At 41.0% G+C, this 21,746-nt stretch overlaps 2 protein-coding genes across 2 annotated transcripts in view; one reads left to right on the top strand and one right to left on the bottom strand.

Annotated features, from left to right (window-relative positions):
- Positions 1-21,746, bottom strand: part of LOC147639774 (pentatricopeptide repeat-containing protein At5g39350-like) — a 93,007-nt gene that overhangs the window by 20,198 nt on the left and 51,063 nt on the right. The gene's annotated exons all lie outside the window — the stretch shown is intronic.
- On the top strand, positions 9,067-10,442 carry LOC147639775 (uncharacterized). Its single transcript, XM_086822484.1, has 3 exons — positions 9,067-9,279; positions 9,366-9,471; positions 9,604-10,442. The coding sequence occupies exons 1-3, from the start codon at positions 9,219-9,221 to the stop codon at positions 9,785-9,787; spliced, it is 351 nt and encodes a 116-aa protein (XP_086678610.1). The 5' UTR covers positions 9,067-9,218; the 3' UTR covers positions 9,788-10,442.

The following is a 21,746-nucleotide window of genomic DNA, read 5'->3' as shown; positions in this document are numbered from 1 at the left end:
AGCTAACATAAGAGTCACTGGCCGCATATCACCCATGATCTCACCAACCATGCCAGTGGTGTAAGTGTGGGGCCTTTCCCCAAGGTGGGTCATCAGTGTTGTCCACCGCCTCACTAGATGAGCTCGATATCTCAACACTCCCCCTCGAGCTCAACTCCATCTCATGTACACCAAGCAAAGCCGTGAATCTGCGGAGCTTCTCTATACCCAACACTTTGGTGAAGATGTCAGTGACCTGATCCTGTGTGATGCTGACATAAACAAGGTCAATGTCTCCTGCCAAAACCTTCTCTCTGACAAAATGGTAGTGGACCTCTATATGCTTCATGCGAGCATAATTGGGTTCCTGGCCAACTGTATACCGCTAATGTTGTCATAAAAAATGACAACTTGTCCACTGATAGACCCAAATCTACAAGTAGCTTTATCAACCAAGCTACCTCACATGCTACCATAGCAGCACCTTTGTACTCGGCCTCTGTAGTACTGGATAGAGCAGCCGTAGGCTGCTGCTTGCTGCTCCAAGTCACAGCAACACTCCCCAAAGAAAATATGAAGCCACTAGTAGATCTTCTATCTGAGATACTACCAGCCCAATCAGCATCTGTGTACCCATGTACACATATCTCTGTGTCCCAGTTTCATAAAATAGTCCATAATGCAAAGTAGACCTCACATACCTCAGTATGCGTCTCAATGCATCCAAATGCGGCTTCTGAGGAATATGCATAAATTGACTCACCAACCCAACAGCATAGCTCAAATCTGGCCTGGTGATCGTCAGGTAGATCACGCTTCCTACTATGCGCCTGTACATAGTAGGATCTCTTCTGAATCTACACTCAACTTGCCATTTTGATCCAATGGCATTGAGATAGGCTTACAACCTGTCATACCATACTTGGAAAAAATGTCCAAGCCATACTGTCTCTGCAGTAATCCAATACCATGTGGTGACCTAATCACCTCAATGCCCAAGAAATATCTGAGCTCCCCCAGATCCTTCATCTCAAACTTTTGTCTAAGCAAGATCTTTACATCAAAGATCTCTGCATCATGGTCCCCCGTAATGATCAGGTCATCTACATAGATGACAACAACAAGCACAACCCCTCTTATCACTGTGTCTCACATACAGCGAGAAATCTGCATTGGCTACATGAAAGCCAATAGTGACAAGATATTCAGAAATCTTGTCAGACCATGCTCTTGGTGCTTGTTTTAAGCCATACAAGGCTTTCTTCAACCTGCAAACATGCTCGGGGTGACTCACATCCTCATAACTAGGTGGCTGCAACATATACACCTCTTCTTGCAAATCCCCATGCAAGAATGCATTCTTTACATCCATCTGATGTAAAGACCATCATTGCTTTGATGCAGCCACTGCTATCACAACTCTCACTGTTGCCATCTTGGCAACTGGGCTGAAAGTTTCCTCATAATCAATGCCATATGTCTGCGCATATCCTTTGGCGACTAATCTAGCCAAAGGATATGTGCATATCCTTTGTCTGCGCATATCCTTTGGCTACTAATCTAGCCTTGTACCTGATTATGCTTCCATCACTGTTATGTTTTACTTTGTACACCCACTTGTATCCAATGGCTTTCTTGCCTTCAAGAAATTGCACATTTCCATATAGTGCATCCATCTCCTCATCCATAGCTTTCTCCCAACACACATTTCCAACAGCCTCATCAATGCATGTGGGCTCTACAACCTACACAACTTTTGCCATGTATGCATAGTGATGTGCCAGATAACCATCATAGGTAAACCTCTGCATAGGATTCTTCACTCTCCCAGATCTTTGCAGCTTTGCATTCATGGCTTCCATAGCCTTCTTTACACTAGGTGTTCTCATAGCTGGTATCCCAAGAATCTCATCAAGGCTCATCTCTGAACCACTAGACTCTCCATCAACATGAGAATGCCCTGCAGAAATGGAGAGTCTAGTGGCTCAGAGAGAATGCCCTGCAGAAATGGAGACTCTAGTGGCTCATCTCTGAGCCACTAGACTCTCCATCAACATGAGAATGCCCTGCAGAAATGTCAGGCATACTAAGGGGCTCAACCACTTTCTCTTTTCCTTTATTGATGTACTAATCACATTTGTAGGACTGGTATTATGACACACAGCTTGCCACTCCATGGTCTATCAACAACTGAACCACTAGATGAGGACTCTCCTGGTCCACTCAAAGACTGTGATTGCTCACTTGCATTCTATGCAACCACATTTCCACTCACATCAGCCCCAACAGCTTCTTTTTCAGTAGCATACCAGCTACTCATCTCATCAAAAACAACATCCCTGCTTACCCTCAACTCACGTGTAGCAGGGTTATAACACCTGTATCCCTTTTGCTCAAGGGAATACCCAATAAACACACATTTTTTAGCTTTTGGATCCAGCTTAGTTCTCAACTCATCTATTGGCACATGCACATATGCAATGCATCCAAAGACTTTCAGACGAGACAAATCAGGTTTTCTGTGCCAGTAAGCCTCTCCTCTGGAGTTACATCATGTATGGCTGCAGTTGGAGTCCTATTCATGATGTAAACTGCTGTAGAAACAGCCTCAGCCCAATAGCTATGCGGCATATTCTTCTCTCCCATCAATGCTCATGCAATCTCAGCAATGTGTCTGTTTTTTTGCTCACCAACTCCATTTTGCTGCGGAGTGTATCTGCATGTAAACTATCTTCGAATACCATTCTTCTTCAAAAATTCAGAGAACTCATTGGAGTACTCTCCCCCTCCATCTGGCATTAGGCACTTTACATATTTTTCCCTTTGCTTTTCAACCATAACTCTGAAATTCTGAAAATGAGTGAACACCTCACCCTTCTCCTTCATGAAGTATACCCACACTTTCCTTGTGTGGTCATCAATAAATGTCACATAATACCTGCATCCTCCCATAGACATGGTCTTTGTAGGACCCCATACATCTGAATGCACAACATCTAGTGCATTTCTGCTCACATTTCTGTCACGTGGAAATACATGCTTTGTTTGCTTTCCAAATTGGCATGCTGCACATATTTCCTGCATACCTTTAACTTTAAACTTTGGCAGCCCTGTCACAATTTCTTTGGTCTACATAGACTTTATTCTCTGCACATTCACATGTCCAATTCTTTTATGCCAAATGTCTGTTTGCAACAATTCTTGAACCATTTGCAAACATCGCAGCACTCACTTCAGGCATGTTTACATTCAATGTAAACATTCTCCCCACTTTGTTGCCTTTTGCAACCAACCTGCACTTGTCTTTAAAGTCTTCAACATAACAACCATCAGGGTTAAACCGAACCTGCAAACACTACTCAATCATCTGGCCAACTGAAACCAGATTCTTTGTTATGTTCGGAACATGAAGTACATTTGCAAGGTACTGCACTTTGCCATCCTGCATAGACAATGGCACATCTCCAACATGAGCAATTGGATGAGCACTGTCATCCCTTGTTTCCACAAAACCTGGTCTTTCAAGGTTTTTCATCTCCTTGAACCACTCCCCCATGACTTGTCATGTGGTTGAATCAACGTACCATACATCATCTTTATGTGTTGCTTCAACATTTTCAGACATGGCATTAACGACATGCTGCATAACAAAAAACCTTTCATTATCCTCATTGTTTCTGCTCGAGGATGCATAGTTATTTTGCTGCAATTTCCCATCTTGCATGTCAGCCTGCTTCTTATAACAATCTGCTTACACATGTCCAGGCTTACCACAATAAAAGCATCCACGTGTATCATTATATTACCTTTGCCAATTTCCACGACCTCTTTGACTCCCCCTGCCTCTGAATTGGCCTCTTCCACCTGCGTGTTGTTGTTGTTGTGAATTTTGGGACTGTTGTTGTTGCTGCTGTTAGCCATAATTCTGATTACCTGTTCGGCCACCTCCTTGGTCGCGTCCACGGTCTCCTCTACCTCGTTCTCTTCTTGAACTTGTGTAGAAGGCCTTTTGCTTTGAATTGTTTTTGTTTTGTGACTGTTGGTCTTCACCCAAGCTTTTCTCTTCTATAATCAACATAGACACCAAATCTGTGAAATTGGGAATGTTTTCCTGAGTCTGAATAGACGTCTTGAACGCCTTGTATTGTGGCCCGAGGCCATGTAGACAGACTTCCACCTTATCATCATCATCTACTGAAATGCCAATAGATGTAAGGGGATTCCATAATACCCTTGATCTTCAATGTAGTCATTTACAGACATACTCTTTTTCTCCATAGTATGAAGTTCATTCTTTAACTATATCTTTCGTGCCTTGGTATTTGTTTCATAGAGTTTTACCAAGGTGTCCTATGCCTCCTTGGGAGACTTGGCATCCTGTATGTGCCCAATCATGGTACTACTGAGTCAATACATAACTTTTCTGGCTCCTTGGTTCCAATCCTTGAACTCTTTCACATCTACAGCAGTTGGATTGATCTCCGGTATCTCCGGTGCCTCTTCATGCTCACCTTCTATATAGTCCCTACTGTAATCCTTTCCCATCAGGAAATTTGTCAACTTGAACCTCCAAGCATGGAAGTTGTTCTTATCAAGCTTCTCAGCAACAATCTGGTTTTTGCCATCATTTGACATCTTGCCAGACACACAAATTTACCAGAACTAGCACTCTGGTTTGTCCTACACAAACTGTTGTATTTTCAACAGGGATACTGTACTACACTCAAATGTCACAGCCAGTGACCTCAATGTGCATACATACACCCAATGGCAACTGTTGACCTCCTTGTAACACACACACAATGTCTGCATAACCAATCTGTCTTTCTGCAGTTCTTCAAACAGAGTTCTGCAGAGAATCGATGACTTACCCGCCGGCAGTGCTCGAAATTACATACTTTCTGAAAAACGGAGGTCCTAACGCGCCCAAAATGCGTTTTCGGCCCAAATAATAGAGTCTGATAGGACAGAATAGTTACCCTATAGCTTTACTCCTACGAAGAAAGCTCCTCAATCAGAGATCGTTTGTCGGTGCCTCCCGTAGAGCTCCCCGACAAGGATGTAGTTGCCAAAACAAATAGGGAAGAGTAGATGAAGCTCTTACCCTCGTACCGCTTCTTGTGCTTCTCTTGCTTGCAGCTCAGCCCTTAGCATGAACCATGCTCTGATACCATGAAAAGATGCAAGGGAGAAGAGAGCTTGAGCTCTTGCAAGCACACACACACTCACAAAACCCTAAAAGAGAACACACAAGGTGAGAGGCTGAAATCCTTCTTCTTCTTCACACAACACTCAACACACCATATACAAAGATAAGAGTACACACGAATATGAAAAGGTACTCAACCAAATACATACTAGGGTTCTCTATAGTGTGAACCCAACTAAATGAGCTGGCGCTATAACTATGCCAGCCTGTCATCCCACTGGCCACATATCACACATGATCTAGAATGGCTGTCTCACAAGCCTCTCATCCCACTGGCCGCATATCACCCATGATCTCACCAACCATGCCAGTGGTGTAAGTGTGGGGCCTATCCCCCACGCGGGTCATCAGTGTCCACCGCCTCACTAGATGAGCTCAATATCTCAACAAAAGGTACGTCTCTCAAATTTCATGGATAGTTTACAAACGTAAATTTTCGGCTTCAAAGAATGCCGTGGATAGTTTGTGTTTTTAATCTATATCAGTTTGGCACAGTAAGGTCTTGCTGTGTGTAGGAAGCATACACCTTTGAAAAATGGACAGGCATCTGGAAATTATTGGGAGGGGCTGATTCGAGAGGCAACTTTCTTTCACGCTGAGCGTGAAAGAAAAATGACGTCCCCAAATCAATGGTCGCAGCCCTTGCCATCCCTAATTGTTGGTCGCAGCCCTTGACATCCCTAAATTGATGGTCCTGGTGTCTCTAAATTCGGCCTGTGAGGAGAAATAAAGGTTGGCATCTGAGTGTGAAAGAAAGATGCCAACCTATAATCGGCCTGTGAGACGAGAAATAAAGGTCGGCATCTTTCATTCATGCTCAGCGTGAAAGAAAGATGCCAACCTATAATCGGCCTATGAGGAGAAATAAAGGTTGGCATCTTTCTTTCATGCTCAGCGTGAAAGAAAGATGCCGACCTAAAGTCGGCCTGTGAGGAGATTTAGATTGCTGAACATGAAAGAAAGATGCCGACCTATAGTCGGCCTGTGAGGAGATCTAGATTGGCCTGTGGGTTGGCAATATGGGCTTTTCCTTAGCCATAAAATCTAGAAGAAAAAACCCACCAGAAAATCAAGAGATCTAGATTGGTCGAAAACCCACCAAAAATCAAGAATAAAAAAATGAGCTTCTAGCATGCACAATAAAGAAGATAAATTTTAAGTTCGATACTTACATTTAGATGCACACAATGTAGATGATTGAAATCCCCTTGCACTTTGTGAGATCCGTTGTTTTGAAGAGATGTAGATGATTAAATTTGGTGGGTGCCACTTGGTGGCCGCTCGACTTCATTCATTTAGGGAGGTGGCCGATATTAAATTTGTGCATTTAGGGATGTTCTTTTTCCAAAAAAATTGGTGGTTGGCGGTAGCTGCTGGCCTCGACGTGTTAGTGAGGGAATATTCTGCTGTGTTTATTTTATCCATTTATGGATGAATGCACAACGTTATTATCTTGAACATGAAACCATTGTGGAAGTATACTGTTTGTAAAAAATGAGCCTTGCATCTGGAAGCAATATTGACAACAAATCCTCTAGATATCCACTCCGCAATTTCTACTCTCGGTCTTCAAGTGTGTGTGAAATGGAGGGAGAATCCCAGCTTCTTATAGGATGTAAAAAACGTAAATCTATTGTGCAAGTCAAAAATCGTGGAACCTGAAGTGAGGAGAGACCTGTAACATCAGCTCCAGCTCAGAGGGGTATTTTTGAAGAGCTTGGAAATGTGATTTTAGAAAGAGATGAAGAAGGGGCTGATCATGCTGAGACTACCTATGTTGCATCCCATGGAATGGGACCTCAAGAGAAACCAGTGGAGGGAGACATTGACGTTAGCCTTTATGAGGATGATAGTGGCTATGGGACCACTCATGAGGAGGAGAATGAAGGGCATGAGTTGGAGGATGTTTTGTAGAGGGAGGAGGGTCTTGAAAGGGAAGGCATAGATGAGACATAAAGCAGCGAAAGAGAGGGCACAAAGGACACCTCCAAACAGGCTAGAAAAATAGAGATTTTTGGGAAGATGATGAGAACTAGAAGCCCACAAGGATTCCTTTCAAGGATCAAAGTTGATTTCACCACCTATCCCCCATTGATACCGCTCTGCAAGATGGTGCCCACAGAGGCAATAAGAAAGCTCAGCTAGAACATCGAGAGAACAATTTCTCGGTCATTCAAGAAGATGGGTGGGTACATGCCTAGTAGGGGATCCTTTATTGTGTCCATAATTGACCTAGAAGGGGAGGAATCCCCTATCATAGAGGGTCATATTGTTGGGGCCACAATCCCAACAGGGAGAATAACATACACGAGAGACTCTCAAAACAACAAATTAGATGTACGAATAAGAAGAGAGATAACTGATTCACGTTCATCATTGAGAAGTTACATCAATAATATAAAGAAGCATTGCACCCCTTCGTGCCACACACACACACACCTCTTGGCATCCCCAAAGTACTTATTTTTAATGCCCTAACACTTGGCACACACGGTGGATTGTGCGAACCCATAGCGTCCAAGTATCCCTTGATAAAAGTCAATTGCCAAGGATAAGTGCAAGTGCGTGTGAGAGTAGTATAATCATTTTGGGCATAACCGAGGAGGCAGAGGACCTTGTGAGTGCATGAGTAAAAATGTTGACATATAATGAAGAAGCTTCAAACTGGTACATGATGTAGCTTTTGCTGTTTCACCCCAAGGATGGTACCCACATCAAACCGCAACCGAGGAGGCAGAGGACCTTGTGAGTGCATGAGTAAAAATGTTGACATATAATGAAGAAGCTTCAAACTGGTACATGATGTAGCTTTTGCCGTTTCACCCCAAGGATGGTACCCACATCAAACCGCAACCATCTTTGACAAGCCACAGCTTCTTCCCAACCGCAACTCCGCAAAATCACCTCTTTGCCACCATGAATTAGATACTTGGTGCAGGCGCTCCATCCAATCTTTGATCTGGTATGTCCCTCACATCACCTCTTCTGACTTCATTCATTGGACTTGTAGCTTTCCCTTTTAGGAGTAGTAGTTGAAGAAAACCATTGGATTTCAAGATATCCTTGCAAGTAATTGAGCACGGTACAATAATAAGACGGATGCGTGGACTTCGGGCCCTCTGACCAATGCGCTCCGATCATCGAATCAGGCTCGGTTGAGAATTTTATCTTGTCGCCGCCTGACCAGCGCACGTAGACTTCGGATCCCTTCAGATTCAGAAGTCAGCTCAACTGATGAGATCAGTGCACTACTCTAAGCCGCTCTTTGAAACTCCACCACACCACCATGTGTAGCTTGTGTTCCTTGATTGTCAACCGCTTGTCTTTTGCTTCATTTGTTGAAAAAAATCCACTGCTTCATTCGGACTTCATCCACCCTTTCTTTTGTCGTGGTTGGCTTGGTACCATTGCACCACAACACGCATGTAAGAGAGACCAATCACCATGCCTCACAAGCAGTATTGAACCACCTTCATCATCCTCACAAGCAGTATTGAACCACCTTCATCATCCGCAAAAGCCACCCTGGGTATCGAGGTCTCGTGGTCGCCAAGTGTTGGGGCCACAGCCCCAACAGGGGGGAAAACATACACGAGAGACTCTCAAAATAGCAAATTAGATGTACGAACAAGAAGAGAGATAACTGATTCATGTTCATCATTGAGAAGTTACATCAATAATATAAAGAAGTATTGCACCCCTTCATGCCACACACACACACACACCTTTTGGCATCCCCGAAGTACAAATTAGATGTCCGAACAAGAAGAGAGATAACTGATCATTGAGAAGTTACATCATAATATAAAGAAGTATTGCACCCCTTCGTGCCACACACACACACACACACACACCTCTTGGCATCCCCTTCGTGCCACACACACACACACCTCTTGGCATCCCCGAAGTACATATTTTTAATTCCCTAACACATATTTAGTCTTGGACAGATGCTTGGAGGGTAGTGAATGACTAGTTTGAGGCATTCCTACGTGCTGACAAAGAATGGGGCCCATTTTTTAGTGGAAAGATGGTGAATATCTTGGATGGCAACAACAAATGGAAGGCCTTCATGGAATGCATCAAGCAAGGTATTATTATTCAGTGCTATAATTTCAAAGTTTTGGAATTCTTTTGTAACAATGCTTCGTCTTTTGTGTTTTGGTACATGTTGAAGATCATCCTATGGACATATCTTGGCATTGCTCTATGAAATGTGAGTTTGTCTCATTCAACAAAGGTGATGTCGGGGAGTTGCTATTTTGTCTAACAAGACTGAACAAGTAAGAACGTGTGCTTGTTGGACTATTTCATATGAATATTTGTAATTTCTTTTTCTTTGTTCATTGCTTTATACATGCTAACTATTCCATATGAATATTTGGGGTTAATGAGTTTGGACCGAGCACATTCAGAGATAGGGTGTTTCAATTGAGGCAGATCGGTGAGTCGGACTTAACCACTTTGTTGGTGGAAGTTGATGACGAGGACCTTGCATTTATTAAGGAGGAACTCACTCACAACATCGATATGCATGGGGGAAAAGGGGTGGTACAAAATCCCAATTCAAATCTTGACGCACCTTGTTTTCAGAGATGAGATGAAGCAATGCATTGAGGAGAAAGCAAAAGACATGGATGATGCCGGTCTCGTCGGAAGGTTATAGAACATGTGGAGGTTTTGTACCCAAAACAAGGCACACAAAATGACATGCCTAGCTGACCCACACAATGGAGAGGCTTATTTTGGCAAGCTTTGCTCTCCCTACCATGACATGAACCGGTAGCCACAGAGGAGAAGCTATACCTTATTGGCATGGCATGTATGATGCTGCAAAATCATATTTGGTTGGGATGCTAAACAATGAGCAGTCCAATGTTCGTGCCTCTGATATTAGGAAGATGAGAGATTGGCTCCATGTGTTGGCTGCAAATTGTAGAATTTGGTCAGGCTTTACTAGTTGAAATCAAAACGGCTCACCAGGTCCACCTCCCCTCTGAAAAGGAGTTTAAGAAATATGTAGTGACATGTAGGAGAACATTCTTCAAGAAGGCATTCAAGACACACCATGGAGGGTTCTGCCACAATCCGCCTATTGACGAGCAACCTACCTTAAAGTCTGCTACACACCATGTGGTGTACCGATGGCTACAAAAGCAGCTTGTCTCTAGTGACCTTGAGTCAATGCCTCCCCTGGCAGCAGTTTGGACATCAGTTGATACTCCATCTTACATGTACAAAGATCTGCAATTGATCCGAGTAAGTTTTGACATTTTTTGTTTAAAGTTGGGACATTTAAGTGTTTGTGAGCGTGCGCTTATTATTAATGTCATGATTTTAGGCTTTCCCCGTTGGCTTTCTACTCAGAGTCACCTCACATCAAAGGCCTCTTGTACACGATTACTTCATCATTATACATACACTCATTCATCCATTTCATGTTGTGTTGATTTGCTCTGATCTCTCGCACATCTGGTCCTTTCGTCCTTTTTCCCTCACACTTAGTGTGTGAGTGGTACAGTTACAAGCATGCACTACTACATTTGTGCCCCCATAGCGTCGCAGTAGCATCGACAAAGCGGGGGGGGTCGTGTCCGTGGGGTAAAGGCGACGCTACCAATAGGACGCTAAGCGTCGAGTTTTCGAATGCGACGCAAATCGTTGAAGGCCAATGCTAAGCATCCCAATGTTTTAAAGGATGCTAAGCATCACTAGTCGACACTAAGCATCACTAATTATTTTATTGTTTTAAATAGAACGTACGACGCTAAGCGTCACACCCAATATAGCAAATATATTATCCTATATTACTGCCGATACTGCAATGCTCTTTCTCTCTTCCAGTTGAACTACACCCAATATAGCAAATATATTATCCTATATTACTGCCGATACTGCAATGCTCTTTCTCTCTTCCAGTTGAACTACATTCTCTCTTACTGAGCTATATACATGGCTAGCTCTCCCTGTCTCTTTCTCTCTCTCTCTCACACACAAATAGCTAGCTCTCTTGTTCTCTGTCATCATCGACCAGCATTGTTCATTGACCAAAGATTAAACAAAGAGATTCAAATCTACTCTAATGGCACTAAGTGCACTACTTTAAACACATTTTGTTTCATATGTTATTTGATTTTCATTGTTTGCTACTATGTAATTATAGAGTTAGTAAACGACTCAAAATGGTCCGCATAAATTTATATCAAAACATGTGTGACATGCAATGTGGGTATCCAAGAGAACAAACACATCGACATATGTATAAATCTGAAAACATGTCTCTCATACATAAAAAAGGCTGTAAATATGTGCCAACAACAAAGTTAGGGAATGTATCCAAAACATGTCTATGATACATCAAAAAATGGGCTACACTTTGTCATTACAAAAATCAAGTAATGCATTTGTCCATATGTTGATCGTTGCATTGGTCTCCCAGATAGACGAGGACTCATAGTTAACCAGATGAAATTTTCTTTTGTGAAGAGAGCACTTACTATCTTTCTTCTTCTTATCGTCTGGCACCTTTAAGATATCCCTATTTAACTTCTTACCGTCTGGCACCTTTAAGATATCCCTATTTAACTTCTTCCTTTCAGATGTAGAGTATAGAATATCATTGACATGCACGTATTGAACATTATTAAACATGACATCATCATTAGTGAAAGATCCCTGTCCCCTCCGTGCAACGAATTTAGGGAATATCATTGACATGCACGTATTGAACATTATCAAACATGACATCATCATTAGTGAAAGATCCCTGTCCCCTCCGTGCAACGAATTTAGGGGTGCTAGCAGCGGAAGTAGCACTTCTTGTGCGGGACAGATCCTCTCACTCAGGGCCTTGCCCGCGGATATCCGAACAAGAGACTAATCCCTCGATTCTTCCAAAACCGAACCCGAAAAAACTTCCCTCGGCCCAGAAAGCACGGGCGATTCCTCCATGAGATATTGTTATTCTAACGTAGTCAAGGTCATCATCACTAACCAAACCGATCCAATCAAACCCGTAAGTCACATGGTCAGATTAAGGAAAAGACTTGCACTTGGATCATAGAGACCAACGCTTTTTTCCTCATCATCGAGAGGCACATCTGTTGATTCTTTTCCATAGAACAAGGACTGTCCAGGATTTACTTCATCTATCATACCATAACAGAATTGAGTCTCATTTTAGATCCATCAGTCTAGCCTAACCCCATCCAGTCCCATTGGTTTGCCAACCACCCAACCATTGTAGTGATAGAATCCGTTTAGGAATCTGGTTATGTTTTGTTCCGGGTACCAAGGAAAAGAGTTCCCAGGCCCCCTAGCCGGCGCTTCATGCAAACTTCAAGATAGTCACACCACTTACACACCCAATATGAAATTGCCTGTTTCACAGATTCAGCTAACTTTAAAACAATCTTTTAATGAAATCATAGTATCACTGATCATAATCCTCCAAAATATCCAGTGGATTTCTAGTTTTCGATCATTCCTTCATCGGTGTACCTATGGCATCATTGGCAACCAGAACGCTCACCACTTGTCCACTCAGGGGCCTTTTCAATAGTTCCTAGCTGATAGTACCCGGAAATATATTCACTTATAAAAATCTAGATGGACTCTTCGTTGAAGATCAGCAAGATCAACCAACAGATCCATATAAAAGAGCCATGGACTCATCCGTTGAGGACCAGCAAGGTCAATCAACTAGATCCATGCCCGAATTCAGAAAACAACTCTCACTTCTTGTTCCAATATCTTCTTCCATGCACGCGTGGGTATCTTCGACGACCCAGAGCCCGAGCACTATATGGTCAGCACCCTCTAGGATCCTTCGTCTCGCAGGTCACCTAGCGCTTCACTCATAGGCCGCTTCCTTGGCCCCTCATCCACCGTATCGGAAGCTCACCATTTAAATCGAACCGAGGCTGTTCAAGACCTCGGTCGACCGTGCTACGTGAGACGTCCTCCGTTGACTCTCCGTCAGCTGTTGCAACTTTATCACTTAGGTCTCCACGACCTCAAGACGGTCAAAATGCTTCCCCAACATTCTTGACATAAAACAGTCATTTAAAAACAGGTTATAAATATAGTTTTTGTAACGAACTCTAGTCTTTCCACATCAATCCACATTACTTAATCCAAGTCCAATAATATGTATTCCCATCGTCCTTCATCCATTCTCATCCAATCACATCATTTTCCATCTCATCACATCTTTCCATATTTATACTCATCACATCTCATCCACTCGCATCTACCCATATCCATGCCTCATCACATCATATTCATTCACATTTCATCCATTCATATCTACCCCGATCCACGTCACATCCCATCACATCTCATCCATTCACATCACATCTCATTCATTCACATTATCCCGATTCACATCACATCACATCCATTCACATCACATATCATCCATTCACATCTATCCCAATTTACATCATATCACATCACATCTCACCCATTCACACTTATCCCTACTCACATCATCACATCCATTCACATTCATCACATTGATTGTATCCCCATTCCATCACATACATTCTATCAACCTTACATCATGTCCACATCTATCCACATCATATCTCATTCATTCCATCCACTTTACATCACATCCACATCATATCTCATTCATACACAACCCATCTCATTCATCCACATCCATCCAATCATTCGCATCTCATCCACATTCATTTTCATCACACCACATCCTATCACATCCCATTCACATCCTATCACATCCATTCACATCCTATCACATCCCATTCACATCTTATCACATCCATTCACATCCTATGGCATCCCATTTACATCTTATCACATCCTATCGCATCCCATTTATATCTTATCACATCCATTCACATCCTATCGTATCCCATTTACATCTTATCACATCCATTCACATCCTGTCACATCCCATTTACATCTTATCACATCCATTCACATCCTATTGCATCCCATTTACATCTTATCACATCCCATTTATATCTTATCACATCTATTCAAATCCTATCACATCCCATTTACATCTTATCAAATCCATTCACATCCTATTCCCATTTAGTAGCTTTTCCTACTTCGATACCGATAATGGAACTTTTTCTAAATCTTTGCCAATTGTTTGGCTTAGATAAAGGTTCTTTTTCTCAACAACTATTTCCATATTCTTTCTCAAATTTTCAAATGAATTATATTCAATATTCCTCTTTTGAATAAAAGAATTCATGGGATTCACAAAAATCAATTCTACCCATATTTTCACTTTTGATAAATATTCATAAATTGAATTATACTTAAAAAAATCCTCTTTTTTCCATTTAATTTCTTGGATCTCAATTATCATGGGAATTCCTCTTTTTACATTTAATTGCTTGAAATCTAAATGTCATGGGAATTGAAAGATCCCTGTCCCCTCCGTGCAGCGGGGGTGCTAGTAGCGTCGGGGCCTCGCCCACGGATATCCGGACAAGAGACTAATCCCTCGGTTCTTCCAAAACCGAACCTGAAAAAACTTCCCTCGCCTAGAAAGCATGGGCGATTCCTCCAGGATATTTTTATTCTAACGTAGTTAAGAGCCTTAACTAACCAAACTGATCCAACCGAACCTGTAAGTCACATGGTCAGATCAAGGAAGAAACTTGCACTTAGATCATAGAGACCAACGCTTTTTTCCTCAACGAGAGAGTCACAGTCGTTGATTATTTTCCATAGAACAAGACTATCCGAGATTTACTTCATCTATCGTACCATAACAGAATTGAGTCTCATTTTAGTGATCCATCAGTCCAGCCTAACCCCATCCAGTCCCATGGGTTAGCCAACCGTCCATGGACCGAAGTCAACCCCTCTCTTGGCCAACAAATCAAATGGCTTCAAATTAAGATCTTCTAGTTGCTACGGGTAGCGGTACTCACCTTGTTGTGCACTTTGATTGAGAAAAATGAAATTTGCATGTCACAGATGGTCCACCATCCTAGACTAGAGGCCACAGATTCCTCTCGTGATGCTACTCCACATAGATAACTCGAAGCGTGTTGTCAGTGTCCTCAGAAAATGCAATAGGCCAGGCCTCCATGAAATAATATGCCGGCCTACTCTACCATATGGTGCAACCTTCCACCAATGCTTAAGCATAATGCCATTTAAATCTAGAATAATCACCTTTTTTAACACTCTTTGTTTGGCCAAGACATGTAAACCTGTGTAAACTTAAAAGAATGCACTAGAAAAATGAATATTGAATCATAGATATGTGTACACATAAAAATCTTAGTTTATAACAGATGCCATCCTGGGATATAAAAAGGTACATAATATGAATCGATACAAAGGATTCCTTTCCTATTTTGTGGTGGATATTTCCCTACAAGTAGGGGTGGGGATTTTACTAGGATTACAAAGTTTGCGAGGGGGTATGGTAACCAATTTTCTTTTCTTAGAAGCTGGAGGGAGAAAACTACTTATGGCCAAGTTGTCATTTTCATCTTCATCTCCCTCATCGTTATTTTGCAAACCACTCTCACTTGCTATTACCTCCTCTCCAGTGTCTTTAGCACCCTTTTTCTTCTCTTCATCATCCTATGTCATCTTAGTCTCCTCTCCACTATATGACAAGTTCCCTTTTCCTTTGTTGCCTCCTTTTCCTCAGCCACACTACAATGTCTTCACCACCCTTGTTCTTCTCTTCAGCATCCTATGCCATCTCAGCCTTCTCTCCAGTCATCACCACTGTATGAAAGGTTCCCTTTTCCTTTGTTGCCTCCTTTTTCTTAGCCCCATTATAGTATCTTCACCACCCTTGTTCTTCTCTTCAACATCCAGTGCCATCTCAGCCTCCTCTCCAACCAATGTATAACAAGTTTCCTTTTTCTCTATCGCCTTCTTTCCTTAGCCACCACCACTACAATGTCTTCACCACCTTGTTCTTCTCTTTAGACTTGATATTATCTTCAGCGTAATGTGCTAGCTCACCTGTACTTTTACCTTCAGTTGTAACTTTAGCACGTGTAATTGTCATCTCGGTGGCATCAATGTTTCCACCTGTAATAACTGTGTATTCAGCCATAACTTTAGCACCCTTGATTGTTTCTTCACCTGTAATATTTCCATCAGTTGTATCTTCAACATCCTTATTCATTTCTGAAGCACCCTTGTTCATCTCAATGTTCTCTCTCTAAGCACTTTCACCTGAACTGTATCTTTAGATACCTGCTCTACACAATGGATGGCTCCAACAACAACATCCTAGTAAAAGTTAGAATTGCTCATCATCAATATCTAATAAAGATGAATAGATGAGATTACCAGCAATGTACTCAAAGTCATATATATGATCCTCCAATTCCTCTTGTTGTGGATAGATTGTACCTTTACAAGGGTCCTAGAGACAAAGGAAACTGTGCATTGAGCCAAACATGTGTCATGCATTTCCTTCTAAGGGTACACCATTGAGCTGCCATGTAGTGCACTCATGTAGGGATAATGACATACCTTGCTTGGAACCCATCGGGAGATTCAACACTCTCCTTTTTCTTCCTTGCATTCTTGCTCTTATATAGTGATCGAACAACATTGCTCTTCTTTGACATTGCCCATCACTCCATATCTGCGTCGTTCTTCTTTATAGCTAGCTCTTAGATAGAGTTTTATTTATTTAAGAAAACAAAAAACAGTTCAAGCCTTATACCACTTCATTACAATTCTTCTAAATAAGAAAAAATGGGCTTTAGGAAATTAGAACCTTCAATAGCAATATGCTGGTCCCCAAGTGTGGGAGACCTACAAACACGAGATATCTTTGTTACCTTCTTTTGTTGCCTCACCTCATCCTCATTGTACCTATTGTCCTCCTCGTCGTTGGCATCCTTCTCATCGACCTTGTTCTTGCTACACTTTCCACATGATGCAAGTGCTCCCTCATGTAATTCTTTCTTGAAATCAACAATAGCCACAGAACCACATGGAGTCATCAGCTTTGAACTACCGATGATGCACGTTTTCCCAAGACACGTAAATAGGCTTGTTAGAGAGTGTAGGAGAAGGTGCACCTGTGAAATTTACCACCAAATAGTATAAATCCCAAACATAAAACATCTCTAACTCTTAGAAGAAAACACAACATTAGGGATGCATCATACAACTTATTAGGCTTCTATTTAGTACTCACATAGTACTAATACCAAATTGTTAAGCTACAACACCACTTGCTCTTGATCTTCTATGTGAACCTCCTTGCTCATGATCCATTGCCATCCTCTTGAGCTTCTTGCATACTTCCTTGCTCTAGATCTCCCAGTAGCACAAAATGAAAAGAGAGCTTGCTCTATATCAGACCAAGTAGCAAAAAATGGAAAGGCTCCAAAATAGCAAAATGCAAAATCGTGCAAGTCGAACTACTTTTGAAATGTACTTAGTTCATTTTTGGAGAGATTTTAAGATAGAAGCCTTCAAAAACTGACCAAATCATTAATGCCCTCATTTTTCACATACGTGAATAGAAAAAGGGATTGAAAACGTCAAGATAAGAATAGGAAAATGTCTTTTATATCTTATGAAAATGGAAAGAAAATACGTTAAAATGAATTTCATCTTAATTTTTAGAGTTTCTCTTTAAGCTGACTTGGCATTTCTCAGAGGGCCCAAAATCTAGTCCAAAATAAGCCTAATGGCCTCGTTCCTAGAAAATACAATAATATCATCAAAGAAAGTTCCAGTGAATTTTTGATGTGATCTGAAAATCTTGTCCATCATCCTGTTAAAAGTGGCGAGAATATTTTTGAGGCCAAATGTCACTACTAAATACTCATATAGACCAAACGAAGTCCTGAAAGTAGTTTTGTGCACATCCTCTGGAACCATACTAATCTACTCAAGTTTTTCCAAAATATCATCAAGGAAAAATTACCAATTTAATCCTAAATTATTCTGAAATTACCAATTTGATCCTAGTATTTTCAAAATTCCCATTTTGACTGTATCAAATTACCAAATTTACCTTAAATTTGACTAAATTCTTGTATTGATCCTCTTATTACTACCATTTCTAATTTGGCCATACTTCTCATCAAAGTTACCATTTTGACCCTAAAATTTGCTATAATTTCTACATTGGTCCCCCAAAACTAATGGTTCCCTAAATTGTAGTAGAAGTTTGCATGAAAGCAAAAGAAATGGACAATAAAAGACACGTGATAAAGCATCTTATATTGGCATTAGAATGCTCTCAATTTAGGTCTTGATAATACAAAGACAATGCACAACAAATTGACAATCTACTTGAAATAAAAACATGACAATCACTCCTCTAAACACAATCCTCTAAATCATTTCAAGAGTCTACTATGGGTGCTTTGAAAGTGCGAGAATTTTGGCCTATTTTGAACTCACACTTTGAGAATGTGAAAACATGTTTCTCTCTAAAGAGGTCTTTAGTGTGTATGTCATTGTTTTAGATATTCAAATCACAATTGGATGATTCCCAGGTTTACCATGCTATGCATTTAGGGTCAGTAAAGGGGAAAAAAAATTATTCTGCTTAACTATGGTTATGGCTTGAATGTTGAACCCTCTACCCTACCCATATCCGTACTAAAGACCGCTTTAGAGAGAAACATGTCTTCATATGCTCAAGGTATGAGTCCAAAACGAGCCACAATTCTCGCACTTGCAAAGCACCCATAGTAGCCGACTCCTAAAATGATTTAGAGGAGTGATTGTCATGTTTTTGTTTCAAGTAAATTGTCAATTTGGTGTGCATGGCCTTTATATTATCAAGACTCAAACTAAGATGACAAATTGAGAGTATTGTAATGCCAATTTACGATACTTTATCATGTTACTTTTTATTGTCCATTTCTTCTACTTTCTTCCAAACTTCTACTACAATTTAAGGAGCCATTAGTTTTGGGAGACCAATGTGGGAATTATAATAAATTTTAGGATCAAAATGGTAATGTTGATGAGCAATACAACCAAATTAGAAATGGTAAAAATATGAGGCTCAATATAGGAATTTTAGTCAAGTTTAAGGCCAATTTGGTGATTTGGTAGGGTCAAGATGAGAATTTTGAAAATACTAGAGTCAAATTGGGAATTTTCCCTATCATCAATCCTCGGAATTGGAAACTGATTCTTGATGGTTATCTTGTTCAAAGCTCTATAATCTACACACATCGTGTATGTTCCATCTTTTTTCTACACAAGCAAGACAGGTTACCAATATGGCGAGGAATTGGGCTTAACCAATCCCTTCTCCAGAAAATCCATAACATGTGCTAGGATTTCCTCTTATTGTGGTGCACTCACCTTGCATGGTGGCCTATTGGGAGGAGAACTCCTAGGGATCACGTTGATGCGTTGATCCTCATGCTTCTCAGGTGGAAGCTGTTCTGGTGTAAAGAGTCAGCAAAACAATCTTAATACTTCTTCAAAAAGTCTATCCTGTCTCTATCCAATGTACTCAAATCCACATAATCATGCTCAAGATTATCTCAAACAAAAACCAAGTAAGAACAAGTAGACTTCTTCATTGCTTTAGAAATAGAAGTATTTCCTACAATGGGTATGGTGCTACCAGAGACACCAGCATCAATACAAATCTCCCTACCCCTATGAGTAAAAACATACTTCTTTTCCTTATGAGAAATCTTAGGGTCAAATCGATAATATCAAGGCATCCCAAGAAGAACATCACACCCAGAAAGCGGTGCAATAAAAAGTCTTCATGATCCAAGTATCCATGTATCTACATATGGATCTTTCCAATCACTGGGGTTACTCAGACATCCTTGCCCTCAAAGGCTGCATCTACATGAATCTCCATACCCATCTCCTCGGGTTTTAACCCAAGTGCACTAGCAATCTGTATCAAAATAAAATTGTTTGTAGAGGCATTGTCAAACAAAAACAAGGCATTCTGATCTTTCAATTTACCCCAAGTCTTGCGTAGAAATCTACTTTTTGGCTCATGTGAAGTATTTCCATGCACATCAGGAACTTCATTCACACTTGGCTTTGGTACTTGTGGCTCCCCTTCTTTCACCTGTTGACTGCATGTGATCCGATATTGCTCATATTGTTGTTTGCCATGTGAGAACCATTCTGCTTGCCCCCCGGCTTCTTCCCTGAGCCATCCTGAGTGTCTTTTTCCTCTTTATGACCCTTTAGGTGGTTGTCCTCCCTTTTTCTGCTCATGGATAGCCTTGACCTTTGCTTATAGGTGCTGAATTCTTGTTTCTGTGGAGTCCCTTTGACATGCGATTCTTCGGAAGCTATAGCAGAACTAATGAGCTCTTCTAAAGTGCGATTCGGATACAGCTTCAGACTCTACTAAATAATCCTTTGTAATTCCGATTCAAACTTTTGCATCTTCTCCTCTTTAGATATCTTCATGAAAGGTGTGACTTTCAATAGAATTCTCCAAAACTTGGCAACATAGGATGAGACACTCTCATCCTCACTTTGGGACAATCAATCCCACTCTTTTGCACACCTCTTTTGCAAAATCTGGAGGCAAAAAATGTGCATAGAATTGTGCTTTAAAGTCCTTCCAAGAAAGAGCCACTATACCATCCAAAAGTTTAGACATCCAACCAATTACTAGCCATATCCTTCAAGTGCATGCCCACATGTCTGAGCTTAGATTTCTCAGAAAAGTCTTCATTGCAAAAAGCAATCTCAAATTGTTGAATAAAAGCAAGTTCTTTTGCATTATCCATCTTCCCATGAAAGTTTTCAAACTTTACATCCTTATCCCCTGATTTGAATTCTCATGACTTCTTCCTTTGAGGAAAACTCTCCCAAACCTTGCTCTGAGAAATAAAAGCATCATCCCTTGTTCTCCTACCATGATCTCGAGAAACACTCAAAGATCTATGATTGCCATCATGGTGACGAGTATGCGAAGTAACTTCCTGAGACTCTCCTGTACCCACGTGTTCCTACATGCGTGTACCTACATGAGAAACTTTTCTTGTATGAGTATCATGTATTACTTCCTTATTGCCCCTTGTTAAAATATACAAGTGAATAGGGTGTGTGCGGGAACAAGCCCTTGGTTAGAGGCTGTAAAAGAGGATGTGTAAATGTGAAAGAACCTGTGAAAAGGTGAGAAAAATCTACTGGGAGAGAATAAAGGGTAGCATGAGAAGATTTAGGAAGTGTGGAGATATTCTGGGAAAAGTGAAGAGGTGGAGAGAATCAAGCAAAAGAGGTGGAGATATTCTAGGAGAGGTGGAGTGAATCAAGGAGAAATCAGTGGGATTTGATGCTTTGATGTAAACTCTATAAATTGAGGCATTGGCCTAATGAGAATTTGTTGGTTTTTGATAATGCATGCCTACATTAAGCTATTTGCTAATTACTCACTAATTACATCTTCATCAAGTCTACAGTGAGATCCAAGCTCTTCATCAAATCTGCAGGTGACTTTGGTAAAACAGAGATTAAGCTTTCAATATTTGGTCAAATCTTTATGTTTATTGGCTTTATCCTCTACTAGACTCATTGCTATTGATGGCTTTGAAAGCATTTGAGCTCATTTGAAGTCTAAGGCGTC

The sequence above is a fragment of the Cibotium barometz genome, chromosome 3, assembly GCF_041138505.1.
Source record: "Cibotium barometz isolate CiBa-2024 chromosome 3, ASM4113850v1, whole genome shotgun sequence".
Classification (NCBI taxonomy): domain Eukaryota; kingdom Viridiplantae; phylum Streptophyta; class Polypodiopsida; order Cyatheales; family Cibotiaceae; genus Cibotium; species Cibotium barometz.
This window is presented reverse-complemented; position numbering and strand designations above follow the sequence as displayed.

Bases quoted from the DNA above. Each gene is read 5' to 3' on its own strand.
- LOC147639775 (XM_086822484.1), top strand. From the start codon at position 9,219: ATGGTGAATATCTTGGATGGCAACAACAAATGGAAGGCCTTCATGGAA. The intron at 9,280-9,365 runs GTATTATTATTC...TACATGTTGAAG, and splicing joins CATGGAATGCATCAAGCAAG to ATCATCCTATGGACATATCT. The intron at 9,472-9,603 runs GTAAGAACGTGT...GAGCACATTCAG, and splicing joins TGTCTAACAAGACTGAACAA to AGATAGGGTGTTTCAATTGA.